The 15,024-nt window shown below is 43.6% G+C and overlaps 2 protein-coding genes across 6 annotated transcripts in view; both read right to left on the bottom strand.

Annotated features, from left to right (window-relative positions):
* Nucleotides 1-532: 532 nt before the first annotated feature.
* On the bottom strand, nt 533-4,628 carry LOC121580203 (G protein-activated inward rectifier potassium channel 4-like). Its single transcript, XM_045224250.1, has 4 exons — nt 4,275-4,628; nt 2,892-3,160; nt 1,524-2,733; nt 533-1,342 (listed from the first exon to the last, which is right to left on the bottom strand). Exons 2-4 carry the CDS (start codon nt 3,081-3,083, stop codon nt 1,146-1,148), a joined length of 1,599 nt encoding a protein of 532 aa, XP_045080185.1. The 5' UTR covers nt 3,084-3,160; nt 4,275-4,628; the 3' UTR covers nt 533-1,145.
* A 219-nt stretch (nt 4,629-4,847) lies between these two features.
* usp28 (ubiquitin specific peptidase 28) overlaps nt 4,848-15,024 on the bottom strand; it is a 47,242-nt gene continuing 37,065 nt past the window's right edge. For all 5 annotated transcript variants that reach the window (XM_041893852.2, XM_041893850.2, XM_041893851.2 and 2 more), the window contains exons 21-26: nt 12,427-12,605; nt 12,170-12,248; nt 9,976-10,055; nt 9,708-9,831; nt 6,902-7,100; nt 4,848-5,563 (exon numbers count right to left, since the gene is read on the bottom strand). In XM_041893852.2, coding sequence (XP_041749786.2) covers nt 5,388-5,563; nt 6,902-7,100; nt 9,708-9,831; nt 9,976-10,055; nt 12,170-12,248; nt 12,427-12,605 — 837 coding nt within the window. In that variant the 3' untranslated portion in view covers nt 4,848-5,387. The remainder of the gene's footprint in view (nt 5,564-6,901; nt 7,101-9,707; nt 9,832-9,975; nt 10,056-12,169; nt 12,249-12,426; nt 12,606-15,024) is intronic.

The raw sequence follows: 15,024 nt of genomic DNA, 5'->3' as shown, positions 1-15,024 counted from the left end.
TTCCAATTCGTCATCACTCTGGCCACGCCCAGTCCAGACTTGTGATTTAAAAGACTTGAGTGGAGATGCATTATGAGTAGAAGAAATACTGAACAAAACAGAAGAAGCAATAAAAAATAAGCAATAGTGAAAGGACTAATTAATATATAGCTCTCGAAAACTCTAGGCGGCAGTCTGTCTTCTCCCTACAGTTTCCCTACAGCCTCTCAACTGTGTATGTCTGGGAGTGTTGGGGAAAAGGCAGAACACGACTTTACCTTCGAACCAAATGGACAATAAATGATCTATTCTCTTCTATTCTATTAATAAATCAGCAACTACAGTATATATTTGGAGTAGAGTTGTAGTCTGTCAAGGAGAGGACAATTTATGTGATAAAAGCAGTGTTTGGCGTATTTCACAACCTTTTCTTGGATATACTGAGGAGGAACCTATAATAACCTATAAATAATTATACCCTTTATGTGAAAGGACAAATGTCATCACTTGTCGAAAAAAAAAATCAACGTTTAATATGTCAAAAGGCAATCATATTAGAAAACTCTGGGGAGGACACTTTACAAGGCACTGTATAGGACTGATATGTGTAATAAATTTGCATCAGGGACATGGTTAATATAACAGAAACAGCTGAACAACACTGACATCATCCATATGTATCAAATTTTGAATCATAATGGCCTTATCACTACATCATCATGAATTAACAACCTTTCAAAACAACAAAAATCCTGACAATAATGACTGGCTCTATATTTCTATGATTTGGGAGGTAGCCGTTAACAAATGTATCCATAATGAACTACAACTACCCATTATAGACTAGAAACACAGATTAATAAACAGTATTGTAATCTAACAAAGCATGGAGTCATGGCTGCATACTCATTACTACACTAAATTATTTGTAAATCACCCACATGAATGCTGTCCCTGTCAACACAGTTCACATTCTAGTTGAGGGTGTAGATTAGCATGCTAATGTGTAAGTCTTACTCTTTTGAAGAATGTTTGTCCACAATATTAGAGACAACAGGAAAGTTCGTCTCAGGGAGGGAACCAAGGGCATTCACAAGAAGTCTTGGCCTTGAAATTCTATTAATACAAGGGCTGTTTGCTCAGTGTGAATAGTACAGTTTTATGATCTAAAAGAGGACCTCTTCTTCTTTTTCATTACTCTTGTCTTTAGCACTAAGGGTGGGGGTTTGTACTGTGAAGGTTTTGTCAAATGCACCACGGTCCACCCGGTAAGACCCCTTTTCCAGAGACATGCAGGATTCAAATCGGTGGCCCCACAGAATCTCGGCCTCAGTGTAGGAGGTTCTGGCTTGGCATGTCATACCTACAACACAGAAGAGACAACACTTTTTTCACATTTTGCACAGCAAGGCAATTATTAAACGTTTAATCTTTACACATCTAGCTCTTATGCTACAGTCACAGACATGAAAGCATTAACATGTTTTCAAATGATTTTAGACATAATTTTTGAGGTCACATTCTAACATTCAAAGCCAACCAACCTGATGCCTCCACAATTCCCTCCAGAATGATTATGATCTCAAATCTCTCCCTTGTCAGACGCTCAGCCCCTATTTCCCAGAAGGGACTGCTCTCATTGATGACATGGGTGATGGTCTGAGGCTCGACCAACAGGAGCCTGTCTCCTCCGGTATCGTAGCCCAGGTTGATCTCCGACTGCTCCAGCGGTATGAACTCCCCTTCCTTGGTCTGTCTGGACTTGATCAGCTTGGCTCGGATCTTGGCGTCCACCATGTGACTCGCCCTTAGGTCTCCGATGCGGAAGAGGAGGCAGAGTTTCTCGTCGCGCTCCGATATGACACAGTGCTTGCTGAAGATCAGAGTCTGGGCCCTTTTCTGAGGCCGGGAGATCTTGACGAACATGCAGCCGACCATGAGGGCGTCGATGATGGAGCCAACGATAGACTGGGCCATGAGGAGAACCACTCCCTCCATGCAGTTGGCCGTCACCAATCTGGAGCCATAGCCAATCGTCCTCTGGCTCTCCACCGACAGAAGCAGGGCGGAGATGAAACTGTCCACGTTCTCGAAGCACGGCTGCCATTGAGGGTCGTGGACGTGGGCCACGTCATCCCGCAGCCAGGCGTCTAGGAAGTAGATCTCGGCAAAGGCCACCCACGTGACAATGTAGCACATGGTGAAGATAAAGAGGAACCAACGGTACTTCAAGTCCACCAGAGTGGTGAAGATGTCCAAGAGGAAACGGCTCTTGTCCTCGATAGGGCCCAGGTTGACCCGACACTTCCCGTCTTTGGTGACGTAGCGCTGACGCTGCTTGTTGTCTGTGCCGTAATTTGGCCTCTCGTCACCTAGAAGTTTGCAGCGTGGCTTGTGGGGCTTGTTCTCACCACTTGTGCCATGGGCGGGGCTACGGGTGCTACCAAAGGGGCCACCAAAGGGAGCGCCTGAGTACCACCTGGAGCTGAAACGCTTAAAGTGGCGTCCGCGGTGAGAAGTGGCCGGCTCCTCTGGCTCCTCAGTGGGGATGATGTACTGGCAGGTGTCTACCTCCTGGTTGATCAAGCCTGCAACAATCTGATGGGGGCCTGGGCTCTGGGACTGTGGCTGGGGGGATGCAGAGGGGGCTGGCTGGGGTGAGAGAATTGGGAAGTTGTTGTTATTTGAGCTGGGGATGAGAGAGTCTCTTCTGGAGTGGAGCATTGTCAAGGCCATGTTGGTTTTTGCTGCAACCTGAAAAAAATATGTTTGAACAATCAATTGACTGACTTGTACATTACATACATGATCAACAATGTATTTGTGCTGAAAACAGTGTCCAGTGTAAACACAACCCACTGAACAATATACCAAAACACAAAATAACGAAATTGACTCTCTGCAATAGGTACCCTCTTTGGATATGGGGTGAAACGTGTTGACTCTGGGGGTGGTCTAGGGAGGTATGCCAGGAGGTGTTTGGCTGTGAGAGTCTGTGCTGGTGGAATTGAGTTCCTACGGGGGCAAATTCTCGTAGGACTCCTGTAGTCGCCGTTATGGGGCTCGTGTAATGTCACCCTGCTGCACATCATGGTGAAAACCATCAGCGAGACTACTGTAGATTCCTGTGCTCTGTGTGGCAGCTGAGCTGCAGAGGGCCCAGAAAGTTGATTTCTTGTTCCTGTTGAAACAATAGAATTTGATTGAGAGTTGTCACGCAATTAAAACCACCACTACAGAGGAAAGAGGAGACTAAATGAAACTCTTCCACCAAGTAATAATAATGGTGGAACTTAACTCCTTATGTCCTTATTATGTACAGTCATATTTCATAGTTCAGGGATTGCTAGAAGGCTAAATCCAGCTGTGGGTCAGTGGGTGTACGCCAGATCTCTGATACGGTGAGGGTGGTCTTTCACCAGATGGTTCCCTCTCCTCAGTATAAATTCTTACATCATTCCTCCCCGGCCCCCAACAACTTTCAGATCATACCAATCTGACGTACGTTGTGCGATGTCATCGGTCTCTGCTGGATATAATTAAACTATCGGGATTACGATTGATCCTCTAAATTAATCTGGTAACAACCAAGGAGCATGGTGATGGATTTGAGGAGATTACGGTTTTACTCTTACTTACGAGGGCATAGATAATTGTTTTGCCCAGATGTGGTCAAATAAACCCTGGGCAAATCTCTATTATTTCTTGTTGTCAATGTTTCTGTTCGTGTTGTCACTCTCTCCCCTACTGGACCGCCACACAGCTCGTAGCGGCAGACGTGCTGCGCTGCGTGCAGGATTTCAGGACCACGTCAATATCGACTCAGACTCCAGAGTGCAGCAGACCATGAACTGCCCAAGGCATCGTAATCAACAGTACTAATTGTACTCCAAATTTTTTGCTGTAGAGGAAAAACTAGAGATATCTCATTAACCGTTATCTGTAGAATAGTTGCGATGCTTCATTTATGATGTGCAGCTAATGTTGAACAACATCTTCTTTGTAAATGTGTTGATTTTACACGGATGGGCTTCACCAACTCTGAGATGAGTAGCCCATTGCTAAAAGTTACGTAATACTGTATTAAAAAAATCACTCTTTGCTTTTTTTCAGTTGCAACCTTAAAACAACATCCTTATAACCAGACCAACACCAGAAGAAATGTGCTAGAACAACCAGGGAAACTATACAAACACAAACAGAGAGGGAAAGTAGGGGATGGAGGTATGTCTGTACATTAAGGAGAGTCATCGTAACGAACTGCCAAAAGAAAGAAACAACAAACTAAACCATACCTGAATAGAGATGCCAGTAGTTGTTCTCAGTTTGGGATCATCTTCCACTGGAGACAAATGAATAAAAGTGGGATGGCTGTTTGAGTGGTAAAGCTGGTGCTGTGGTTTCTCTTCCAGTGATGTCAAGGCGAACTGGCAGGATTCCTGCTGTCCAGCTGCGGACCAGAGGGGGCCGTCCCTCACTCCCCCCCTCACCTCCCTTGCTCACACAGAGAGGTCAGTTGTTAATCTGCTCGTGGGGTCAGCAGGGCTGGCGAGCTGTGCAGGAAGTAGTGCGGCACCATGGGAAGTGACAAATAAACAACAAACACATTGCACAGTACAGAAGTGTTAAATTGGTCGTTGGACAATCAATAGTGTTTTCTGTGTGTGTGTGTGTGTGTGTGTGTGTGTGTGTGTATGACATGGGTGAAAGACAGAAATATAGATTGAAAAAAGGTTTGCATTATTTATCAGAAATGTAGATTGAAAAAAGGATTGCATAATATATCAGAAATATAGATTGAAAACAGGGGACAGACACAAAAGAAGACTTGAGAGCAAAGCAAGGAGAAAAGAACAACAGAAAGAACAGAAAGTTTGAAAGTTTATTGAGCATCAATACAGGTTTCAAGAAGTGGAAATCAGAGGAGTGGAAGGAAAGGCTTACATATAAACAAGAGAATACAAAACAAGACAGGTTTTGACAAAGGAAACTGAATTTCTGTGTTCACGGCAATCCTAATTCGTCATGGTAAATGTAAAATATCTAAGAAACTATAAAAATACTATTTCTTGTGTTTTCACTTTCTTAAAAACACACCTGCATAGGTTCAAAGCACTAATACCTTAAAAATGCATAATAAAGAAATCTCTCCATCTCTCCTTGATGTCTCTGTGAGTATCATATGAGCGTATAAGCTCTGCCTCAAGTCACTCAGATTCTACTCAATGTTCCGGCTTAGAAAAATATGGTAAAAGCACATTAAAAAGTAATATAAAAAACTGCTTTGCAATACTAGGCACAAATCCAGTGTTTGTCAACTCTACATAAGGATAAAAACGCTAGCGGCCGTCGGCTGGCATACGGGCCCTGACACTTATTCTCAGCAGCTGACCTCTGACCCCTTGGCCTTACTTGACGGCGACCACAGAGGTGTTGGTGATGGACTCCATAATGGCAGCCAGGCGGCTGCACAGGTCGTGGGGCACTTTGGAGCGCACCGTTGGTGGATCTTTTAGAACCACCATCTCTGTTGAGCAGTCCAGAACCCTGGGCAGAAACTCACCCAGCTTCTCCTGAAGGGAGTCTGAGAAGGAGTGGAAGAGAAAGACTTAGAGCTTCCATGAGAGGAGTAAAATACAATTAAGATTGCCAGGTGAGCAAGAGATGTATGAGAAATTAGATGAGAAAGAGAGAGGAAAATGTGCTACAGAGACACGCTATTATAAGCCTTATAATAAGACATTATACATGCTAACACATGCTTACAACACACAATAAAGCATTACACTGTACCTGAAACACGTAAATGACAGCATTATGGATGTACTGGAGATATAGACTACATGTCCAAAAGTATGTGGACACTTGCTCGTCGAACATCTCATTCCAAAATCATGGGTATTAATAAGGAGGTGGTCCCCCCTTTGCTGCTATAACAGCCTCCACTCTTCTGGGAAGGCTTTCCACTAGATGTTGGAACATTTCTGCAGGAAATTGCTTCCATTCAGCCACAAGAGCATTAGTGAGGTCGGGCTCTGATGTTGGTCGATTAAGCCAGGCTCGCAGTCGGTGTTCCAATTCATCCCAAAGGTGTTCGATGGGTCGAGGTCAGGGCTCTGTGCAGGCCAGTCAAGTTCTTCCACACCGATCTCGACAAACCATTTCTGTATGGACCTAGCTTTATTCACGGGGGCACTGTCATGCTGAAACAGGAAAGCGCCTTCCCCAAACCCAGATTCAACTGCCAGATAGTGAAGCGTGATTCATCACTCCAGAGAACGTGTTTCCACTGCTCCAGAGTCCAATGGCGGCGAGCTTTACACCACTCCAGCCGACGCTTGGTATTGTGCATGGTGATCTTAGGCTTGTGTGCAGCTGCTCGGCCATGGAAACCCATTTCACGACGCTCACGACGAACAGTTATTGTGCTGACGTTGCTTCCAGAGGCAGTTTGGAACTCGGTAGTGAGTGTTGTAACCGAGGACAGACGATTTTTACGGGCTACGCGCTTCAGCATTCGGCGATCCCGTTCTGTGAGCTTGTGTGGCCTACCACTTCGCGGCTGAGCAGTTGTTGCTCCTAGACGTTTCCACATCAAAATAACAGCACTTACAGTTGACCGGGGCAGCTCTAGCAGGGCAGATATTTGACGAACTGACTTGTTGGAAAGTAGGCATCCTATGACGGTGCCATGATGAAAGTCATTGAGCTCTTCAGTAAGGCCATTCTACTGCCAATTTTTGTCTATGGAGATTGCATGGCGGTGTGCTCGACTTTATACACCTATCAGCAACGGGTGTGGCTGAAATAGCCAAATCCACTAATTTGAAGGGATGTCCACATACTTTTGTATATATAGTGTACATTTAGCACAGCTTGGATAAAGCTCAGTAAAAACCTCTTCCCGGCCATCTGTCCTCACCATCTAGGTCTACTCCCAGGTAGGAGCACCAGTGGCTGCGGACAGCCTCCATGGTGTCCAGGTCCTCCTGGCTGACCATGTCCGGCCGGCTCATCAGGTGCATGCAGGGGATGACCGCCTCGTTCATGATGATCACGCCCTCCTCCACGTCGCTCACCTCGCCACTCCTGAACAGCGTGGCCGCGTTGTCATTCACCTCCTAGGAAGTGGGAAGAAGGGGGAGAACAGGGGATATGCAGATGCAGTGTCACTATGGAGTCTCTTTGGATAGTTAGTGTGTCTACTGTGTTCCGGTTAAGACCCTGGGGCATTCATGTACAAATTAACCCCATAACAAACACAAAATAAGTGGCTGCAACAAGGTCTTTTCTAGTTTGAAATGAAAAACAAGACTTGTTCCTAAAGAAAAAGCCCAGTTTAAGCACAAGATGTTTAGTGAATTGTTGAATGTGGGGCTTAAAAGACAAGAGCTTCATCAAGGTGAAATCCCAAGTACTTGTATGATGACACCACCTCTATTGGCTTGTTTTGCAAAGTGACTATCTGAGGGAGAGAAGGGGGTTGCTTTCTTGATCTTGAGAATAATAATAGTTTTGTTTTCTCTTCATTTAAGATCAATTTAAGCTGAAAGAGGTTATGTTGGACAACAAACACTCCCTGCAATTTGAGAAATGCCTAATCTAGTGAGGAAGCAGTGCTATAGCTGATGGTATCATCTCCATACAGATGTAGGATCTTAATTTGAGCCAGTTTGCTACAGAAGGAAAATAACCCTGCAGAACAGGAAATGTGAATTATTAGAGTCTTGAGATAAGTAGTTTATACACGGATAAAGACTTTCTATACTATATACAGTGGGGAAAAAAAGTATTTAGTCAGCCACCAATTGTGCAAGTTCTCCCACTTAAAAAGATGAGAGAGGCCTGTAATTTTCATCATAGGTACACGTCAACTATGACAGACAAACTGAGAATTTCTTTCCAGAAAATCACATTGTAGGGTTTTTAATGAATTTATTTGCACATTTTGGTGGAAAATAAGTATTTGGTCAATAACAAAAGTTTCTCAATACTTTGTTATATACCCTTTGGTGGCAATGACACAGGTCAAACGTTTTCTGTAAGTCTTCACAAGGTTTTCACACACTGTTGCTGGTATTTTGGCCCATTCCTCCATGCAGATCTCCTCTAGAGCAGTGATGTTTTGGGGCTGTCGCTGGGCAACACGGACTTTCAACTCCCTCCAAAGATTTTCTATGGGGTTGAGATCTGGAGACTGGCTAGGCCACTCCAGGACCTTGAAATGCTTCTTACGAAGCCACTCCTTCGTTAGCCGGGCGGTGTGTTTGGGATCATTGTCATGCTGAAAGACCCAGCCACGTTTCATCTTCAATGCCCTTGCTGATGGAAGGAGGTTTTCACTCAAAATCTCACGATACATGGCCCCATTCATTCTTTCCTTTACACGGATCAGTCGTCCTGGTCCCTTTGCAGAAAAACAGCCCCAAAGGATGATGTTTCCACCCCCATGCTTCACAGTAGGTATGGTGTTCTTTGGATGCAACTCAGCATTCTTTGTCCTCCAAACACAACGAGTTGAGTTTTTACCAAAAAGTTATATTTTGGTTTCATCTGACCATATGACATTCTCCCAATCCTCTTCTGGATCATCCAAATGCACTCTAGCAAACTTCAGATGGGCCTGGACATGTACTGGCTTAAGCAGGGGGACACGTCTGGCACTGCAGGATTTGAGTCCCTGGCGGCGTAGTGTGTTACTGATGGTAGGCTTTGTTACTTTGGTCCCAGCTCTCTGCAGGTCATTCACTAGGTCCCCCCGTGTGGTTCTGGGATTTTTGCTCACCGTTCTTGTGATCATTTTGACCCCACGGGGTGAGATCTTGCGTGGAGCCCCAGATCGAGGGAGATTATCAGTGGTCTTGTATGTCTTCCATTTCCTAATAATTGCTCCCACAGTTGATTTCTTCAAACCAAGCTGCTTACCTATTGCAGATTCAGTCTTCCCAGCCTGGTGCAGGTCTACAATTTTGTTTCTGGTGTCCTTTGACAGCTCTTTGGTCTTGGCCATAGTGGAGTTTGGAGTGTGACTGTTTGAGGTTGTGGACAGGTGTCTTTTATACTGATAACAAGTTCAAACAGGTGCCATTAATACAGGTAACGAGTGGAGGACAGAGGAGCCTCTCAAAGAATTAGTTACAGGTCTGTGAGAGCCAGAAAACTTGCTTGTTTGTAGGTGACCAAATACTTATTTTCCACCATAATTTGCAAATAAATTCATTAAAAATCCTACAATGTGATTTTCTGGAGAAAAAAAATGCTCATTTTGTCTGTCATAGTTAACGTGTACCTATGATGAAAATTACAGGCCTCTCTCATCTTTTTAAGTGGGAGAACTTGCACAATTGGTGGCTGACTAAATACTTTTTTTCCCCACTGTAGCAGGGCTATTTAACTCCAGCCCGTGAAACTTTTCCTCACACTGAAGTTTAGCTTCTTATTCCATTTTTTTTGTCATTTAGCAGACGCTCTTATCCAGAGCGACTGACAGTTAGTGAGTGCATACATTTTTCATACTGGCCCCCCGTGGGAATCGAACCCACAACCCTGGCGTTGCAAGCACCATGCTCTACCAACTGAGCTACAGGAGGGCCTGTATTCCCTATTTTATTAACATTTAATCAATCTTTACTTTTATATTCCCAACTGACAATAATCAGTCTCATGTCCAAAATCTTTTTAAACAGGGTCTTTCAAAGTGATGCATCTGTATCATCAGTAACACTCACTTTGAGACACCTCCTCCTGTAAAGTGCAATAAGCGACTGCTCCATCCCTCTCTTCTCCCCTCTCCTCAGCAGCATGGCATTGTCTTTGTAGGCGTGGTTGAGGTAATTCAGCGCCTCGCGCACCCTGGTGGAACACAATGATGATATTACGTCATGACACGTCAGCCCACTGATGACATCAGCCAGTCAGCCCACTCAGTCACTAAAACCACCATAATACAGGCTGATCACGTAGGGGCAGAGCCCCGGTTGCCATGACAACACTTACTTTCCATGCTGGTACTGTTCCAGGCCCGTCAGCAGGTAGACAAACACTGTCCGGAACAGGCTGTAGTCGTCATGCCATTGCTGCGGAGAAGAGCACACAGACACAATCAATTCAAGTTTGGGGTGGTTTCAAATGGAGAAAAATGTCTACCTAGAGTTTTGGTGTAGATAATATACAGTGCCTGGCTCCTTCCATCAGCCATCAAGGCTTGTGTAATGCAACAATTTCAAAGATTTTACTGAGTTACAGTTCATATAAGGAAATCAGTAAATTGAAATAAATTCATTAGGCCCTAATCTATGGATTTCACATGACTGAGCAAGGGCGCAGCCATGGGTGGGCCTGGGAGGGCAAAGGCCCACCCACTTGGGAGCCAGGCCCACCCACTGGGGAGCCAGGCCCAGCCAATCAGAATGAGTTTTTCCCCACAAAAGGGCTTTATTACAGACAGAAATACGCTTCAGCACCCCCTCAGACGATCCCACAGATGAAGAAGCCGGGTGTGGATGTCCTAGGCTGGCGTGGTTACACGTGGTCTGCGGTTGTGAGGCCGGTTGGACATAATGCCAAATTCTCTAAAACAACTTTAGAGGCCGCTTATGGTAGAGAAATTAACATTCAATTATCTGGCAACAGCTCTGGTGGACATTCCTGCAGTCAGCATCACATCTGTGGTATTATGTTGTGTGACAAAACTGCACATTTTAGAGTGGTCTTTTATTGTCCCCAGCACAAGGTGCACCTGTGTAATGATCATGCTGTTTAATTAGCTTCTTGATATCCCACACCTGTCAGGTGAATGGATTATCTTGGCAAAGGAGAAATGCTCACTAACCGGGATCTAAACACATTTGTGCTCAAAATTTGAGAGAAATAAGCTTTTTGTGTGTATGGACAATTTCTGGGATCTTTTATTTCAACTCATGAAACATGGAACCAACATTTTACATGTTACGTTTATATTTTTGTTCAGTATAAATATGCGTTTTTATAAAGTTTTGCTCAAATTGTCCTTGTGAAATGACACAAGGGCACCATTAATCACGGATTGTCTTGGATTCTTTATGATTGGTGGAACAAACTGCTTATCAGTGAGGCCAAAATGGTGGAAAATCACAGTTTAGAGGTAATGATCAATCATACTCTGTAACCATGTTTCCTTCCAACCATTTTTATGTGAGTAAAAGTTTGTATGCTGGTGACATGATGATCGGTGCCTGGTTGCCAATTGGCAAATAAATATGAACTCCAATAACCAGAGAACATTCTGAATAATATTAAATCCACTTTTTGAGTGAGGAGTTCCTTCGCCACTTTAGCTGCCGGACATTTCCAATTATTACATTTACATTTTAGTCATTTAGCAGACGCTCTTATCCAGAGCGACTTACAGTTAGTGAGTGCATACATTATTTTTTTCATACTGGCCCCCCGTGGGAATCGAACCCACAACCCTGGCGTTGCAAACACCATGCTCTACCAACTGAGCTACATCCCTGCCGGCCATTCCCTCCCCTACCCTGGACGACGCTGGGCCAATTGTGCGCCGCCCCATGGGTCTCCCGGTCGCGGCTGGCTACGACAGAGCCTGGATTCGAACCAGGATCTCTAGTGGCACAGCTAGCACTGCGATGCAGTGCCTTAACCTCCCGAGTGGCGGTGTGGTCTATCTTTGCTGGACGTAGTCATTTCTAAGTGCTGCGGCCACATGTAGAAGAAGATGACAGCGCACCACACAACACAAACAAAGATCTACACACGTGCCAGAGGCATTTCTCACTCTGTACAATATATTCCTCTACAAAGCTGCTTTAAAGAGCCTAAAAGGGTTCTCCGGCTGTCCCCATAGGATAACCATTTGAAGAACCCTTTTGGGTTCCAGGTAGAGCCTTTTCTATAGAGGATTCTACATGGAATCCAAAAGGGTTCTCCTAAGGGGACAGCCAAAGATCCGTTTTGGAACCCTTATTTCTAAGAGTGTAGTTATCGGAGTTCCCCCTGCAACTGGAAACAGGCGTTTAGAAGACAGGTGCCTTCCAAATCGAGAATAAAGTAAGTATCGGCAGTTGATTGAAACTAAGTTTACTATGCTTTCAATAGACTATCGGATCAACCTCCAGTACAAGCTAGCTTAGCTATGCCGCTGGAGGTTGAATCTGGATTGGCTAAGGGAAACGTAGCTATTGACACATACCATATATTCCTCCATATCCATATCCTCTGGCTTGATGAGGCGTAGCTTGGCGCGGGCCTCTCTCATGATACTAATGGACCTACACAGGAAGTGATGACACAGGAAGTGATGATTTGCTCCACAGCAATATACCTATGAATAATACTGTCAACAAGCTGAATTGCAAGTACAACTTACAATGAAATGACAAAACATGAACACATTTGAAGTTATTAAATATACATTTCAATGTATGTCAGAGGGTTGTGCTGACTGACCTGTCGTCGAAGCTGAGGTTGCGGTCGGTGAAGCCCTCCAGCAGGGTCCTCTCGATGACGCGACTGGGCGCCTGGTTCTGGAAGAAGTAGACCAGGGCGTGGTGCAGACGTGGGTCCTGCTGGGGTGTGGTCTCCTCCTGGGACAACTCAAACAGACGGGAGTACTCCTCCTGGAACGCCTGGGGAGAGGGGTGTGAGGGATGTTAGAGGTGTGTGTAAGTGTGTGTGTCTGTGTGTTCTTTGTCGGGTACTGAGTTGTGTGGTACAAATAACATCATCCTACAGAAAACTGTACAAGAGTAATTGATATCTTCATTTCATCCACCTTGATTGGAGTGTGAGGTCCCAACAGTATACTTTTTCTAACATACCCCAAGTGTTTTTCATAAGTACATGGAGTAGCCAGACAAATAGAAAAAGAAGCCAGCCAGGGATTTCCGGGCGGGTGGGGTCCGGCGGAGCATGCCACCTGTGAATTTACTTTAACGACCTTACCTCCCAGATTGGTAAAATTAGTTGTGCTATTGAGTAGAAAGACATGACTTTACAATAAAAATGAGTGAAAATGTATGAATTCAGTGTGTTGTTACTTGTTTTGGATATTGTCTAGGCCTACGCCTATTTAATCAGGACTATTTTCTAAGTAAGATAGCCTTTTTTAACATTAATCCTGTCTTCTCTTGAGATTTACAGCTTTACTGCAAGATATTGCAAAAATGATGTTTGTTCTTCAAATTATGTATTTTATTGGCTCTGATGCTGTGGACACTTAAGGGAAGGAAACCAATGTGTAATTTTATATTGAATTAACTATCCCTTTAACAATTTGGCCTGTCAATCCAATCACTGTGGGTGGGATTGTCAGGGGAGGGGGCAGGATGTTTGAGTCACACAGTTGGGAGGGTTTCAGACCTGTCAATCAATTACTGTGGGTGGGACTTTGAGAGAAGGTGGTAGATTAGTAATCTAGTCAGAAAAACTAGTCTAATCTTTTAATTTAATTTATTGTGGCAGAAATCTAAAATAAAATATTCCCTGTAGAGAAACAATATAGAATTGCTGGATTTAACAAAAATAATCTGCAAATTCCAAGTGGGAGAACCCCCAGACCACCTTCATTGAATGTTTTCATAATTTATCTGCAGATAATCACCAAAAAGCAGTAATAGCACAGATAGAACAATGAGCCAGATATTTCACCGGATGTATAAATGTGAAGCATCCGGTTGGCGTTTCTACTCACTACCAAATATGGTGATGAGAGGAAGCCCAGTGGCCGGCAGTGGGAGAAGATGGCACGAGATGGATTTTGGTCGACATTCTGCACATTTTCTCATCTATGAAACATTTGTTCTCAAATCAAATCTTATTTGTCACATGCGCCGAATACAACAGGTGTAGTAGACCTTACCGTGAAATGAGTACTTATGAGCACTTAACCAACAATGCAGAGTTTTTAAAAAGTAAGTAAGAAAAATTGGCTAAATAAACTAAAGGAAAAATAGTAACACAATAAAATAACAATAACGAGGCTATATACAAGGGGTACCGGTACCAAGTAAATGTGAAGGAGTTTTCTGTTTCCAAAACTAAAATCTGTAACAAACAGAGTAGATTGCATTTTGTAGACTTTACCCTTTGCCAAAGTTTTAAAAAATTGGCTTGTTTATGAGTGCAAGGGCGAATTGAGTTATTGCAAACGTGCACTTCAGAGTTGGCGTACCCTAATAGAAAATATGCAAATAAAGGCTCTGCCCACCTCCTTGCTTGTTCTGCCAACTATGATTAATTTGCTCCTATTGGAAACGGCAGGCTCTGGTCTATCTTGGGTTAGTTATAAAACATCTTTGGTAGTAACCTACCAGTATGCAAATCAGGGAGCCAAATGAACGGCTCTCTCACCGATGCGATTCGGTTTTATTCACCTAAATTATCTGTTCAAATAGAGCCATTCGTTCGCAAACAGCCCATCATTAGGCTACACTGATGAGTCACTTTAGCGTTCATCATGTCCAATCAATTGAATTTACCACAGGTGGACTCCAATCAATTTGTAGAAACATCTCAATGGTGATCAATGGAAACAGGATGCACCTGAGCTCAATTTCGAGTCTCATATCAAAGGGTCTGAATACATATGTAAATAAGGTATCTGTTTAATTTTTTTTATACATTTGTAAACATTTCTAAAAATCTGTTTTCACTTTGTCATTATGGGGTATTGTGTGTAGATTTATGATTTTGTTTTAATTTTATCAATTTTAGAATAAGGCTGTCACATAACAAAATGTGGAAAAAGTCAAGGGGTCTGAATACTTTCCGAATGTACTGTATATCTACTTTGTATGATTAATGATTAGCAAAGGGATATAGGAGATTTACCTTATTCAGTCAGTTTGACACCTTTAATGAACTAGTCAACACAAGCTCTTCGGTCGTCAATAAAAAAAATAGCCTATGCGTCCCGACTCCGTGGCTGAATATAGAACTATGAAACACGCAAAAAATAAAATATGAATGGCCCACAAAACAATAATTACGTGGATTTCAATTCATTGTTACCACTCACATTACCACTCACATTACAAGGGATGTTTA

The sequence above is a fragment of the Coregonus clupeaformis genome, chromosome 13 (assembly GCF_020615455.1).
Source record: "Coregonus clupeaformis isolate EN_2021a chromosome 13, ASM2061545v1, whole genome shotgun sequence".
Taxonomy (NCBI): domain Eukaryota; kingdom Metazoa; phylum Chordata; class Actinopteri; order Salmoniformes; family Salmonidae; genus Coregonus; species Coregonus clupeaformis.
The sequence above is the reverse complement of the archived record's forward strand: the minus strand, read 5'-3'. Positions and strand labels throughout refer to the sequence as shown.

Bases quoted from the DNA above. Each gene is read 5' to 3' on its own strand.
- LOC121580203 (XM_045224250.1), bottom strand. From the start codon at position 3,083: ATGGTTTTCACCATGATGTGCAGCAGGGTGACATTACACGAGCCCCAT. The intron at 2,734-2,891 runs GTACCTATTGCA...TATTTTTTTCAG, and splicing joins TCACCCCATATCCAAAGAGG to GTTGCAGCAAAAACCAACAT. The intron at 1,343-1,523 runs GTTGGTTGGCTT...TCTGTGTTGTAG, and splicing joins GGGAATTGTGGAGGCATCAG to GTATGACATGCCAAGCCAGA.